This window comes from Ostrinia nubilalis, chromosome 26, assembly GCF_963855985.1.
Source record: "Ostrinia nubilalis chromosome 26, ilOstNubi1.1, whole genome shotgun sequence".
Taxonomy (NCBI): domain Eukaryota; kingdom Metazoa; phylum Arthropoda; class Insecta; order Lepidoptera; family Crambidae; genus Ostrinia; species Ostrinia nubilalis.
This window is the reverse complement of record NC_087113.1, coordinates 129,907-145,376: the sequence shown is the minus strand read 5'-3', so window position 1 is coordinate 145,376 and position 15,470 is coordinate 129,907. Positions and strand designations below refer to the sequence as shown.

The 15,470-nt window shown below is 40.8% G+C and overlaps 2 protein-coding genes across 2 annotated transcripts in view; one reads left to right on the top strand and one right to left on the bottom strand.

Annotated features, from left to right (window-relative positions):
* The window catches only part of LOC135084387 (RNA-binding protein 25-like), a 52,301-nt gene that overhangs the window by 34,742 nt on the left and 2,089 nt on the right, over nucleotides 1-15,470 (bottom strand). The window contains 10 exon segments of the mRNA XM_063979161.1: nucleotides 767-1,036; nucleotides 1,856-1,962; nucleotides 2,580-2,750; nucleotides 3,834-3,946; nucleotides 3,988-4,104; nucleotides 4,146-4,262; nucleotides 4,304-4,420; nucleotides 4,462-4,571; nucleotides 4,624-5,006; nucleotides 5,653-5,818. Coding sequence (XP_063835231.1) covers nucleotides 767-1,036; nucleotides 1,856-1,962; nucleotides 2,580-2,750; nucleotides 3,834-3,946; nucleotides 3,988-4,104; nucleotides 4,146-4,262; nucleotides 4,304-4,420; nucleotides 4,462-4,571; nucleotides 4,624-5,006; nucleotides 5,653-5,818 — 1,671 coding nt within the window.
* LOC135084607 (uncharacterized) lies at nucleotides 9,108-12,937 on the top strand. Its single transcript, XM_063979376.1, has 6 exons — nucleotides 9,108-9,451; nucleotides 10,036-10,236; nucleotides 10,892-10,981; nucleotides 11,787-11,882; nucleotides 12,703-12,798; nucleotides 12,930-12,937. Exons 1-6 carry the CDS (start codon nucleotides 9,400-9,402, stop codon nucleotides 12,935-12,937), a joined length of 543 nt encoding a protein of 180 aa, XP_063835446.1. The 5' UTR covers nucleotides 9,108-9,399.

Genomic DNA, 15,470 nt, shown 5'->3' with positions numbered 1-15,470 from the left:
TAACATTAATAAATCAGTAAATCGGGTATAAGATACGCTCATATAGGTCGCATGTTTCTACAAACATCTTACTGATAAATTGACGTATAAATCAAAGAGATGTGTGGCCGAACTGTCATCTGTTGGTAATGCTAGGAACCTATCAGTAAGCAGTCGTGAAGCGCTCTCGGTCGGAGGTGAGCCGATAGTAATGTAATACATAGAAAGGAATGTGTAAAGGATCACCCGATTCCTAAAAGGTGCCGTCGGACGGTACGAAACTAGGCTAATCGATTATCGGATCGCAGGTGATGAGCGGTCCTTCAAGCCATGACCGAATGCAATGGTTTATCGACATAATTATAAAATGAAGTGATGATGAGAAATCGATTAGAAAATAACTGCAACGAAACAAGCTGCGACCGACGACTTCCCCGCGGGGGCCCACTGGTCATTATGCAAGTTCAAAAACTACAACAATACTTAGTTTGAAATTTAGAAAAAAATATTATTTACACCGAATATTATCTTAATATTATAATATCTTACAAAATCTGGAGGAAGTCGTCAATCACGCCTGAAGAAGTGTGTTGTGTAAGTGTGTGTGTGTTTGAGTTATCATCTTTAGAAAAACATCAGCAAGTAAAACAAATTGTGGTTATATGTGAGGCGCGTTTTATGCTCTTGAAATATTTATGAGCGTTAATAAACACGCCATAAATTGATCTGGTTTAGAAAACATGTAAATGTTCATATAATTTGTTGATGTATCTAATATAATTTAAGAAAAGGAAAAAAGATATGAGAAATGTAAGAAATCGAAAGCTAAAGATAAAAGAAAATAATGAAATAAGAATAATGCTACTAATTTTGTACATAAGATTCGATGTATCTGATTGCAGCCGATCGATCCGAGCTGCGTATTCGTCGAGCACATGTTGTGTGTGTGTGTGTGTGTGTGTGTGTGTGCGCGCGTGTGTGTGTGTGTGTGGTATGAGACATGACACAGCACAGACTCACCGTGGCCTCTCGCGCCGCGCCGTCGCCCGCGCGGCACCTACCACCGCAACAGATCAGCGCAGCCCGCCGCGACACAACGCACGCCGCGCCGCGCCCACAACGCTAAGACATACATCGCAGGGGCGCGCGACGTCGATGACTTATAAATCATCGACGAAAGGTTGCCGCGAATTTACAACTCGATATTCGTTTTTAAAACTGACATTGACCATTAAAGGCATTGCAAAAGATTTCTCATGAAAAAAATAGATTCTGTATACACTGAACGCGTTAGAATCCACTCTGCTGATGTGTGCTTTAGCGAGTAATGGGCTTTATGCACTTTTGCCAAATAGATCTTGCTACCTACCGTTTCAATACATAAAGGAATTTACGAAAACAATATTTCTTTCATCTAAAATATCGATAAAAAATATTTTAATTTAACATTGAGTCTTTAATATTAGTTTCAGAAAATTCAAAACTCATTAACAGAAAAGTTACTGACCTCTTTTACCCTCCTATTTGAAAAAAAGATATACTATTAGCAAATTTAGGCAATAGAAACACGTTGCCAAAGAGTTGTCGACTGTATGTTTACAAATTCACACAACCCAAAGGCCTTCCATAAACATTTCAGGCAAGCCCTGTTCATCATCGATCAAATCTGCACCCCGGGTGAGACCGTCATCCAGAGCGAGCCTGCATAGTTAAAATATTACACAACAAAGAGTTTTAAAGTGAACATTCAGAATCTACCCGCAAGATCTTGACTGCCGCGCTGGCGGCGTGCGCCGTGGACGTGTCCGTGTGCCCGGCCGGCTGCGCATTAACGGGACGGAGGGGGCGGGGTGAGGGGAGCCGGACGCGGCGTTACCTTCATGCTCTCGCGGAACTTGCCGATCTCGCGGTGGATGACGTCGCGCTTCTCCTCCGAGATGTCCGCCTCCTCCAGCACGCGCGCCGTCTTCGAGATGGCCTCCTCTGCGGGGGACGAGAGATTAGATACCGCCTCCACCGCTGAAGCCCGGTCTCCGAGCACGTAGAATTTTGTCCAATGACCCCAAGCTACCCGTCCTTATCGCTCGCGCGTAATTATGTTGCTGTCGCGACTGTGCGACGGGCGCCCGCAGTGAGTATGCGAGCGCGACGGCAACATAATGAGGGCTATCGTTTTAGCGCTCACCAGTTGGCGCCACTGTAGAGTAAGGACCTGTCACTTGCTAGGAGCGAAGACAGTGGCGCCGACTGGTGATCGCGAAAGTGGTAGGAAGACTATCACATTTGCGCTCATCAAGATGGCGCCACTTTTTTTTTTTTGGTTCCATTCGTTCCTTCTGGAACAGGCTAAGGTCAAAGACCATGCTGCCTAGTCATCAGTAATCTTCTTGATTTTTTTCCATTTCCAGGGTAGCTTCATTTTTATAGTATGCTTCTTCCTCCTTCTTCAGGTAGAATCCCCCAATCATATCAGATGGCGCCACTGTAGAGTGAGGTCCTGTCAATCCCCAGGGGTGCCAACTGTTAAGTATAAAAACGATAGCCCTCATTGCGCGTGAGCGAGCGACAAGGACGGGTAGCTCGGGGTCACGTGCTCGTACCCTTCTGCAGCAGCTCGTAGTTGTTGATGTCGTGCTGGTAGTCCTGCATGATCTGCGCCAGCTTGCGCTCGGCGGCGGCGTCGAGGGCCCGCTGGCGCGCGTCCAGGTACGGCGCCTCGCCCTCCGTGCCCGGCGCGCCCTCCTCCGCGCCCAGCCGCGACCGCTGCTCCGCTGCAAGGCGAGGGGTCTTTAGCATCATCATCATCATCATCATTTCAGCCACAGGACGTCCACTGCTGAACATAGACCTCCTCCAATGACTATAAGCCACGATAGCCGAACAGTGAAGGGGTCGGACTGGCCGACTCGTGATCCGGGGAACGCGGGTTCGGTCCCCGCCGCCGCTTGACTATTGTGGTGAGCTCACTCGTAACACAAGCATATTTAGCTTAGTACGAGGGGCTAACGGGAGTATTAGTAATTTGTGCAATAACAAATTACTAATAATCTTTAAAAAAAAAAAAAAAAAAAAAATGACTTCCACATCGCACAGTTGGTAGCGGCCTGCATCCAGCGCCTTCCCGCTACCTTTATCAGGTCGTCGGTCCACCTTGTGGGTGGACGACCCACACTGCGTTTTCCGGTACGTGTAAAATAGCAAAATGGGTGTTCGTTAGCATACAAAAAACAAATAAGAAGGCCAACTCGAGTCGCGAGCGAGCGATGATAGCCTAAACACGTAGGGGTGTCGCTCTCGCTGTAGTTTATTCAATCCTCAAAACTGCATTACTCAATTTAAATACAAAATAATTTTCCTTGTAGAATAAGCATTTTGTCCAAATTACTTTCGAAAAAGTTTTGATCAAGACGTGTCTTTATCGAATCATTAATTAATTTATTTAAATAAAATAAAATGATTGTGAAATCGTATTTTATACACAATAAAATATTTTTACTTGTTTATTTAACTTACTCAAAATAAAAATCTTTTGGAAATTGAATATTTTTTACGATAACTTCAAAATAATATGCAAATGAGATGTTTAATTGTATTCCACACCCCAATTCACCCCATACACGCACGTAAAAAATATAAAATAAGTACTATGTTTGTATTGCGGATTAATACCTAGGTTGATTGATTTACTTATCGTTATAAACAAATAAATACGCGCGGGCCGCGGTATTACGTACGGCGCAACCAATCCACGATAAATTTTGTCAGTGAGTGCGTGCGCGCCGCATACGTATTGGCGCGCTGACATACAAACAGCGCTCGGTGCGTTTCTATGAAGATCATTTGTATACACTCACTCTTGTAGGTGTCGACGAGCGCCTGCATCTTGCCGTCGGTGCGCGCCAGCAGCTTCTTGTCGGCCAGCGCGCGCTCGTGCAGCAGGCGCACGCAGCGCAGCGCCGCCTCGGGGCTGAGGACTCAAGCCTCGAGTCCTTCACCTGTAGGCCACACTCACTCTTGTAGGTGTCGACGAGCGCCTGCATCTTGCCGTCGGTGCGCGCCAGCAGCTTCTTGTCGGCCAGCGCGCGCTCGTGCAGCAGGCGCACGCAGCGCAGCGCCGCCTCGGGGCTGAGGACTCAAGCCTCGAGTCCTTCACCTGTAGGCCACACTCACTCTTGTAGGTGTCGACGAGCGCCTGCATCTTGCCGTCGGTGCGCGCCAGCAGCTTCTTGTCGGCCAGCGCGCGCTCGTGCAGCAGGCGCACGCAGCGCAGCGCCGCCTCGGGGCTGAGGACTCAAGCCTCGAGTCCTTCACCTGTAGGCCACACTCACTCTTGTAGGTGTCGACGAGCGCCTGCATCTTGCCGTCGGTGCGCGCCAGCAGCTTCTTGTCGGCCAGCGCGCGCTCGTGCAGCAGGCGCACGCAGCGCAGCGCCGCCTCGGGGCTGAGGACTCAAGCCTCGAGTCCTTCACCTGTAGGCCACACTCACTCTTGTAGGTGTCGACGAGCGCCTGCATCTTGCCGTCGGTGCGCGCCAGCAGCTTCTTGTCGGCCAGCGCGCGCTCGTGCAGCAGGCGCACGCAGCGCAGCGCCGCCTCGGGGCTGAGGACTCAAGCCTCGAGTCCTTCACCTGTAGGCCACACTCACTCTTGTAGGTGTCGACGAGCGCCTGCATCTTGCCGTCGGTGCGCGCCAGCAGCTTCTTGTCGGCCAGCGCGCGCTCGTGCAGCAGGCGCACGCAGCGCAGCGCCGCCTCGGGGCTGAGGACTCAAGCCTCGAGTCCTTCACCTGTAGGCCACACTCACTCTTGTAGGTGTCGACGAGCGCCTGCATCTTGCCGTCGGTGCGCGCCAGCAGCTTCTTGTCGGCCAGCGCGCGCTCGTGCAGCAGGCGCACGCAGCGCAGCGCCGCCTCGGGGCTGGCGAACTCGCAGAAGCCGAAGGTGGACACGCGCTTCCAGCTCAGCACGGGCCCGCACGCGCCCAGCAGCGCGCGGATCATGGCGTCCGGCGCGCGCGACGTTATGTTCCCTGCCCGGGACCAACCACCACGACTCTTTACTTTCTTTCATAATACATATGAGAAATGAATATGCAATGACCTCAAGATAAAAATGCCATGATTGTAAGAGCTGGCTGTTTAGAATAAGCGAAAATACGAGTTAGTTTCTATTTGACATTTGTGGTTAGCTTGTAACTTCAACATAAGTGACCTGAGGGCTTAGTGTAAGTTTACATCAAACTAGCGAACGCGTTAAAAAATATTTATGAAGATTTTAGTTCTTGAAAGTTTCCGCTAGTGGCGCTGCAATCCGTCATACATTTAATGTCACTTTTTACGCAGTCGACATCGAATACATTTGACGTACCTAAACTAAACTCACACTACGCCCCCTGAATACAAGTCAGACAATAAATGATCAAAAGTAGAAACTCCGTTTTCTAAAAATGGTATATTATGATGCGTGGATGACAAAGTGCACATTTTAATCAAAAACCAGTCGTAAAATGGTCGAAAAGCCTTTTTTTGTATGGAATTTTAACTGATTCTATTTTCGATTCGATCAAAAAGTGCAACTTGTCTAGGGGGGATGGTCAATAAAGATCTTCACCTTACATTAGTGAAGAACTTTACATCATCACTAAAACAAATCTATGTAAAGCAAATGAAACTCACCGATGAAGACCGTGACAGGGGGTCCTTCGGAGTCCTTGGCGCCGTTGGTGTTCCTGGTGGGCGGGCGCGAGATGACGGCCTTGCCCGCCGGCGCCGGCAGCAGCGCGCCGCGCCCGCCCACCACGCCGCCCACGCCGCCGCCCGCGCCGTATGTGCCCACCATCACCTGCAAGTTGCAAGCGCACCCCCTCCAACTTTACTACCAAGCAGGGTACTCATCTATAGTCTGGTCCGTGAGCACGTAGAATTTTGTCCAATGACCCCTAGCTACCCATCCTTATCGCTCGCGCGTAATTATATTGCTGTCGCGACTGTGCGACTGGCACCCGCAGTGAGTGTGCGAGCGCGATAGCAACATAATTACGCGCGAGCGATAAGGATGGGTAGAAAGGGGTCATTGGACAAAATTCTACGTGCTCACGGACCGGGCTTTAGCCGTGTAGCATGTAACGTATCAGATACTGTATCAAGTGAGTACATAGGCACGAGCCCGCTGCGAGCTGCTCGCGCGTGGTTCGCAGGGAAATCGCAGCGACTCGCCGACTGGCGGTATCACTAGAAGCACAAAGGCGGCTCGCAATGGGATCCAGGAGCTCGCAGCTAGATACGCGATCACCGTGGACGAGCCGTACTCACATGAAGGTTGGATACGTTACATGCTACGTTACGTGCTACATGGCAGGTGAGTACCCTGCCCAATTTAACGTGTTCATCATCAAGATGCCCGTTAAAGTTACTCAGGCAGCATTGCCTAGGCACTTCAATTCAACCATCTTCGTCCACGTGAAAATAGTTTGAATAACATTTCCTGTTTTCGCAACATTTTTCTCTACTGCTCCGCCCCTATTGACTATAGATAGGGTGATGTTATACATATGTATAGCCTTAAATTTATAAGTCTTCCACGATACAGGGGTCTATCCAACACAATCGTAAAATTTAAATTAATAAAAAAAATATTTCTGTGTTGGATTTTTACTTTCTGAGAAATTGTTTAAAGATATCAATATTGATGTTTTCTTTAGAGACAACATTAAGCTATAGGATATAGCTCGCAAAAATGCTGGGGAAAAATTAAAAATATTCAAATTCTCCATACAAAACGGCCATTTCATACCTACACCTAATTAACATTGTTTTCAAACATTACAGTTGATCAATATGCACTCCCAGCATTTTCAATTGATTTAAATCAGTGATTGTGTTAAAAGAATCATGCAACAAAAATTGTGATTTAAATCATTCAACCCTGTTCCTGAGATTTAAGTGTGTTAACACATTCAAGCAAACATAAGAAACTCTTCAGGTTTATAATATTGGTAAGTAATTAGTAGGTATAGTATTAAACAGAGATAATGCAAGTGGGTAATTTCATCAAGCCAGCTGGCTACTTACAATTGAATCAAATAGAGGTCTAAATATAAGATCAAAATTGCTCAGTTTGATTCCCTAATGAGTCTTGTTTTGAAAACTTTTAGAATTTTTCTGTCTTACAGTTTAAATGAATCTTATCTAAGTGCCTAAGTGAAGGTGCATCGTGCGTGCGGTCCACACAGCTTATGACCGCAGTCTGTGGAGGAACACTATCTGTGGTCGCGATCCTCATCAGTGAGGGACCGAGGAAGAAGAAGAAGAAGTGAAGGTCTTAATTGTCATTTTTATTTCAGCCAAAGGACATCCACGGACTAAGACTTACTCCAAGGATGTTCACAATGAATAGCTCTGCGCTGCCCATTTCCATGTGAATCATACAACCTCCTTCAAGATTGTCCATCCATGGAGGGTGAGGATTACTTATTTATTTACCAACTTGCCTCTTTATCAGTTTTTGGTCCAATTTATGGTCAGCATTTAAGAAATAATATCAATAAAAAAACAGCTATAGGTATGCCCCGCCCACTAACACTAAAGTTTGGTTTTGATATAATAACACAATTAAGTTTCTTTGGTGGTTAGTTAGCTATACCCTTCTCTATTGCATATTTCAGCCTCACATACCATAGAAACTCCCAGGGCACTCTGTCTTTTAAACATGTTTACGCAAACCGTCCAAGACGTCGACATCTTTGCCAACTCCTTAGTGTTTTGTAAAAAAAATAAGATTGTATTTGTCTACTAACCATAAATAGATATAAGTACTTACTAACATTAAATGTAATTTTAAATTAGCAATGTGAGCCCTTTGGATATAAATCTGTAAGCTCACTTGCATTTTAATTAAATAAATAAATAAAAATGGTATTTTTCAACTACCAATAATGGACACCGTTCAATTTTCACAACTTTATTCTAATGCACAACTCTAAACATTATCGAGGTTCATAATATCCATACTTTGTGTAAATTTTTCAATGCTTTGGATGAAACACAAAGTTTAAGTTGAAGTAAAAAATAACATGAACAGATTAGCATCACTAAAACTTACACCATTACATAAATTATGTTTTGTTCCACTATTTAATGTGTCCTGCATTAGCAATATAAAGCTGCATATTTTACACAAAATAAAAATGATGAAGTACTTATTTATTTCTTCAAATATCCTCTCAAGCGATCTTCGGCGGGGGGAGACGTAAATCACGAAGCTCTAAAGTGATCTGCGGCGGCTCCCGCCGCAAATCACTTGTCCGAGTTCGGGACCCTGTCATTTAAAAAATATAGTTCTGTTTCTTTCGCACGAAAGTAATAATGCTTAAGTATGAATGTGATAGCTATATTTTCTAGGCACTATGGTTGCTTTTCAAACAAAATTTTTCTCAGTCTGTGTTTGAAGATGACGCGCTCCGCGGCGCCCGTCTGGGTAGTGATAAAGATGGATGTTTTTTATCGTTTAGATGCTTTGGAAGTGTGTTTTTCTTTATAAAAAACGTGTATAATGTGATTAACTTTGGAAATAAGTGTTAATATATAACATTGCTTTTAATTTTGAAGGTGAATCAAGTGCAATCACAAAAAGTGACAAAAATGAGGAACCTTTTTTTTTCAAGTAAGTTTTGTACCTAAAATATATATTTGTTAGCCTTAAAAGTTACACCACAAGACGGGTAATTTTATCCAGATTCCAAAAATGTGACTCGATAGTATGTAACGGTAATAATGATAAGCTATTTTAGGGAAAATGCACATAGGTATTTTTTTTTTATTCCCGCGGGAAAGGGGGGGGGGAGGTCACTAGCACTTCACGCATTAGCGCCTTCCCGCACATGCTAGTTCGTCTTTCTTAATACGTATCAAATCGAGGCTCGCAAGCGCCATCTATCCGCCTGACCCCGTACTTTTTTGACCTTAAAATGCGTTTACGTTTATAAAAATATTAATTTGTTATACAATGTTTTATTATTAAAAGTTATTTAATTGAAATAGAACTCTATAAAATATTTTATAGTCTCTTAAAACTTTATAATCAAGAAAAATTAAAATTGGTTTTAAAAAGTCTTGAATCGTGTGAACGCTTCCATAATATGTCGGTTAACCACTTGAACGTCAAATCTGACATTCTAATTTGAAAACTTGATCGTTGCTGTTGCGCGCTCCGTTTTCTTATTGGATTTCTTTCTCTTTGCATTCGCGATCCTTGATAGTAAAACGTTGAGTCGAGCTAATGCTCCTCCGTTCTAACTTCAGGTCTTGTGTGTGTTGAGAAAGTGACTGAGATAGTGACTCTGTTATACCTACGTGTCGTGTTGAGATAGTGACTCTGAGAAAGTGAACTTTTACTTTTGTTTATGTGCTTGTGTGACCACAACCATGCCTCAGAAGATCTGCTGTGTTTCTTCATGCAAATCATCACTTCAAAATGGTTAGTAAATAAATACTTGTAACAGTAATAAATGGTTACCTACAAATAACCAACCTTATGCTTTACTTAGCTGCCAAGTGCCATCAAAATTTATTACTTTAATAAAACTTGTACCTACCTACTATTCAATCTCATCTTAATCTGATGATGTAGAATGAATAGGTATCTAAATAAAGTACAACTAAAGTCTTAACAACAAACAACCTTCAAACTTGTGAGAGTATAAATTTATTGCAATCCGTGATGATAAAATTAAAAAAAATGTTTATGCCACCAAAAAATAAATTGTGAACTCATGCCAGATTATAATCTGGCGCAGTTAGACTACAATTTGTAATCTTACCTAACCCACTATTAGTTTACAATGCCACTCAATAATATAATACTCTAAACTAATGGAGTGCACAAATTGTTACGGAGACATAATAAAAGAAAATTCAATTTAAAAATAACTTGTATTTTAATATGTTGATGGCCACCGGTGGCTTTGGTCAATAGCCCATTTGCGCCAAGCTTCAGGTGTTACAACAAACTATAACTGAGAAAGATTACAATTTGACATTAACTTAAATCTCATTTTGCAGGTGCCATTCTTCATAGCTTTCCGAATCCATTGAAAGAGTTGGAAAAGTTTCGCACATGGGTGAAAAATGCTGGTATTGATGGAGAGGATGACAAACATATATTTGCCAACAGAAGAATTTGCCATCTTCATTTTAATAAAATATATCATTACCCGAAAAACAGATTGAGCAAACTGGCAATTCCAACACTGCATCTTCCAGGTATTTTAGTTAGTTATACATATACATATAGGACAATAATAATTATTACCTATGTAATAATTTTTTCACACATTCTAAAATTTTATTCACCGAGATAGTGTGGTACTAAATTTAAAAGTGGTCTTATGTTAAAGAGATGTGCAATTTATCTCACCAGCGCAGCTGGCATGTGAATTTGTGTAAAAATACATCCGTAAATTATTAACTTTTAATTAATTACTTGTAATTAAACTAAGACACAGGTTATCATTACCTACATTATACACCATTCTTCCAAAATCTTAGTTGTTAATTTTGTAATAAACTAGTTGTACCTAACACATTTACCTAAGTTCCCTATAAAAATAGGGTACATAAATTTTGTGACACTAACTACTAACATAAATAAGTTCCTACTATGTTTATAATGTATAAAAGCCATAATAATTATGGATTGACATTTGTACCAAAATTATGGCCTTGCAGGATTGGAACCCGCAACCACTGTAGACTGGAGCGTGGTTTTCTTCTTTCGCATAAATTAAGTCCTGACATTCCTAATATACTAAGGCAACATCTTGCAATGTCACCATGTATGTTGTTCTACATATCTCCAAGTCGAGCAATTTTTTATTCTTATGACGGATGAAATATTAAATTTGTCTTTATTTTTTAGATGTCCCATCCAGTTACACAGCAGAGCCTATGGACGTGTGTGAGCAGCAGCCACCCACATATAAAGAGATCTATTGTGGTCCTAATACTAGTAAGTAAATATGATTAGTGTTCTCTTTTATAAAACAGCAAAACATTAAATGGTATTGTACCTATAGTTTATTTACAAATCAGTATGAGTTCATAAACAGTTATAAGAGTTTACAGAACTTTTAATTATTAACCCCCTTACTAATAAAACTTACACGCTCGTTGAACAGTTTTTTAAAGTGACGTTTAGTATGGAAATATCATTTTAAAACAGTGTTCAACAACTGTGTAACTTTTTATTAGTAAGGGGGTAAGATTATAACAAAAATGAAACAATGGACAAAATGTCAAGTGGCAAAAATCGGAATAAATAATAACCCAGCATTGATTGAGCCTATTGTAACTAGGACACTGAAATTTTATATTGCATAATATAAAAAATTATGCTGGACCTTGGAGGAGGGCTTTGTCCAGCAGTGGACGTGAAAACAAGGCACTGACATCATGTTTTTTTTTCATTGTATTAAAATGAAAAGTGATGCCGTGGTCTTTCTTTTTAGTTCTTAAATTGTTCATATTTAAACAATACAAAAAGGCGTGTAATGTGTGGGTAAGATTGATTGTTACCTGTCAAAAATGCTATCCTGGGACGCCATTCGAGCGTGACGAGACGTATAAGTGTATCTTCCCTTGTTTTAATCTTATGTAAAACTAATGCCATAATCAAATATCTGGCCGGATTATTTGTATGAAATTTTGTGAATTTGAGCACCAGAATCAGGTCTTAAGAGGTTATTATAATCTTTCAAAATACCATGCTCATTTGAACCAGAATGAAGTAAATTATAAAATTTATTTCTTTTCAGGTGCACCACAACCAACTTCTAAAAGGCCTCAGCCCATGACAATGGATGACCAGCAGCCAAGCACGAGCACTATGACTTACACTGGTGTTACTAGAAGTAAGTTTTGTTTTATTTTATAAATGAAAACTGATGCCCAGCCGGGCTAGGATGCGCGTCGTGATAAACTCATTTTAGACGACACATGTATGAGTTATTATTATTTAAAAAAAAACATAACCCTCCTTCTGGCGTAGTCGAGTAAAAACATTACAAAAAGGCTCTCCGTGCGTGTAATGCGTAGGTATAGACCCAATATACTTAACTGTCCTATCCGTGACATTGACAGCGGGGCGCCACCGTCAATACCGGATAGCTGGTTCCGACTTTTTCCATGCTGGATGATGCTTTTACACTACGCGGAAATTAGTCAAGTCAATGTGAACACACACCGAACAGTGAGGTGGGGATGAAAAATAAATGATTTTCATCCCCACCCCGCTGTTTGGTGTGTGTTCACATTAACTTGACTTTTCTAATTTCCGCGCAGTGTAAAAGCAGCAGGAAACTATAAAGTTGAACGATGGTGGCGTCCCCCTGTCAATGAGTTTGGTGGGCCAGTTCAGTTTAGGTCATCTAAAACACCGATTGTTACCTGTCAAAAATGGCATCCTGGGATGCCATTCGAGTTTCACATTTACAAGAAGCATAAGCCGTATCTTACCTCTTTGTTTTAATCTTGGGTAAAACTCAAATTTAAATTAAAAATATTTATTGCGTAATTCTAATCCCATAATCTCAATATCTGGCCGGTTTATTTGTATGAAATTTTGTGAATTTGAGCACCAGAATCAGGTCTTAAGAGGTTATTATAATCTTTCAAAATACCATGCTCATTTGAACCAGAAGGAAGTAAATTATAAAATGTATTTCTTTTCAGGTGCACCACAACCAACTTCTAAAAGGCCTCAGCCCATGACAATGGATGACCAGCAGCCAAGCACAAGCACTATGATTTACACTGGTGTTACTAGAAGTAAGTTTTGTTTTATTTTATAAATGAAAACTGATGCCCAGCCGCTGAGCCGGGATAAACTCTTATGGATGATTTTAGACGACACATGTATGAGCTTATTTAAAAAAAACATAACCATACTTCTGGCGCAGTCGGGTAAAAACATTACAAAAAGGCTCTCCGTGCGTGTAATGTGTAGGTAAGGCCGATTGTTACCTGTCAAAAATGCCATCCTGGGACGCCATTCGAACTCGACATTTACGAGACGCATAAGCCGTATCTTGCCTCTTTGTTTTAATCTTAGTTAAACTCAAATTCAAAATCTTTATTGCATAACTCTAATCTCATAATCAAATATCTGGCCGGATTATTTGTATGAAATTTTGTGAATTTGAGCACCAGAATTAATTAGAGAAGAAGAGGTTCTTATTATCTTTCAAGATACCATGCTCATTTGAACCAGAAGGAAGTAAATTATAAAATGTATTTCTTTTCAGGTGCACCACAACCAACTTCTAAAAGGCCTCAGCCCATGACAATGGATGACCAGCAGCCAAGCACAAGCACTATGATTTACACTGGTGTTACTAGAAGTAAGTTTTGTTTTATTTTATAAATGAAAACTGATGCCCAGCCGCTGAGCCGGGATAAACTCTTATGGATGATTTTAGACGACACATGTATGAGCTTATTTAAAAAAAACATAACCATACTTCTGGCGCAGTCGGGTAAAAACATTACAAAAAGGCTCTCCGTGCGTGTAATGTGTAGGTAAGGCCGATTGTTACCTGTCAAAAATGCCATCCTGGGACGCCATTCGAACTCGACATTTACGAGACGCATAAGCCGTATCTTGCCTCTTTGTTTTAATCTTAGTTAAACTCAAATTCAAAATCTTTATTGCATAACTCTAATCTCATAATCAAATATCTGGCCGGATTATTTGTATGAAATTTTGTGAATTTGAGCACCAGAATTAATTAGAGAAGAAGAGGTTCTTATTATCTTTCAAGATACCATGCTCATTTGAACCAGAATGAAGTAAATTATAAAATGTGTTTCTTTTCAGGTGCACCACAACCAACTTCTAAAAGGCCTCCGCCCATGACAATGGATGACCAGCAAGCAGCAAGCAAGCAGCCAAGCACAAGGACTCACAGTGGTGTTATTAGAAGTAAGGAAAATATATATTTTTCTTTTTATACATAATAATGTGGTTATATTAAACTAACTCTTACCATTTCTTAATTTTAGGCCATATGTTCAAGAACCAATTTGAACAAGATCTATATAAAGCAGTCGCCAAAACACAAGCGGAACTCAGACGATGCAAAAAAGCAAAAGCGGGACTAATAGAGAAGTTACAAATAGCCAAGAAATTGACCCGTTCCAAAGCTTATCAATATGTTACAAAAGACTTGTCACCAGCAGCAAAAACATTTTTTGATATGCAAATAAGACAATCTACAAAACACCCCAAAGGACATCGTTTCACATTAGATGAAAAGATATTGGCATTATCATTATATAAACCTAGTCCAAAGGCATATCGCTTGCTGAGCCAAATATGTGTTCTGCCGAAAAAAACTACCTTGAACAAATTAATGACGAAAACATATTTAATGCCTGGGATAAATGATATTATCTTTAATAATTTAAAGAAAAGGGTAGAAAAAATGCCTAGTAAGCATAGATATTGCTCTATAATATTTGACGAAATGGCCATTGCTGCCCATGTTGCATTTGATAAACATACCGATAAAATAAAAGGTTTTGAGGACGACGGATTCGAACGCGAAAGAAAATTTGCTGATCACGTGTTGGTATTTATGGTCAGAGGAGTATTCAAAAAATTTAAGCAGCCTGTCGCTTATAGCTTTTGTACTGGATCCACAAAAACGGAGAAGCTCAAAAGGCAATTAAAAACAGTAATTGAAAACGTTTTAGCAACCGGACTCAAAGTCATTTCGACAACGTGCGACCAGGGATCCACTAATATGGCTGCCATAAATTCACTAATAAATGACACCAAAGGTCATTATATAAGGCAGAATCAAGAATTTAAAGGGGGGTTTTTTGAAATCAACGAACACAAAATTTACCCACTATACGACCCCCCTCATCTTTTAAAAGGAATAAGAAACAATCTGATTACAAAAAATTTGGAATTTACTCTGAATGGGAAAAAGCGCACGGCAAAATGGGCCCATTTAGAAGCTCTATACAAAAAGGGCCCAAGCTATAAAGGCATGCGCTTAATTCCTAAACTTACCGCGCGCCATGTAATTCCTAATTTAATACCTAAAATGAAGGTTAAATACTGCACGGAACTTTTTAGTAAAACTGTCAGCGTTGCCATGGGATTTACAGCAGGTAAACATTTATTTGTACTTGCCTTTTATGCCAGTCATCATAGTCACGAATATTATAATTTATAACTTAGTTTCTACTGCAAGAGTTTCATGTCATCTGCTTGGAAATATTCCATGATTTCATAATGTCTAGATTCGTTTTTAACTGACTTTAACATAAGGATTTAATTTTACAAAAATGCATTGAATACATTGGACTTGACTACAATTAATTTGATTAACGAATTAATAAATTAAAATTAATTTGGTGCACGACACTATCTGGACTACCTTATAATAATTTTATTTAAAACAAGTATGTAAATATATTTTATACTTGTA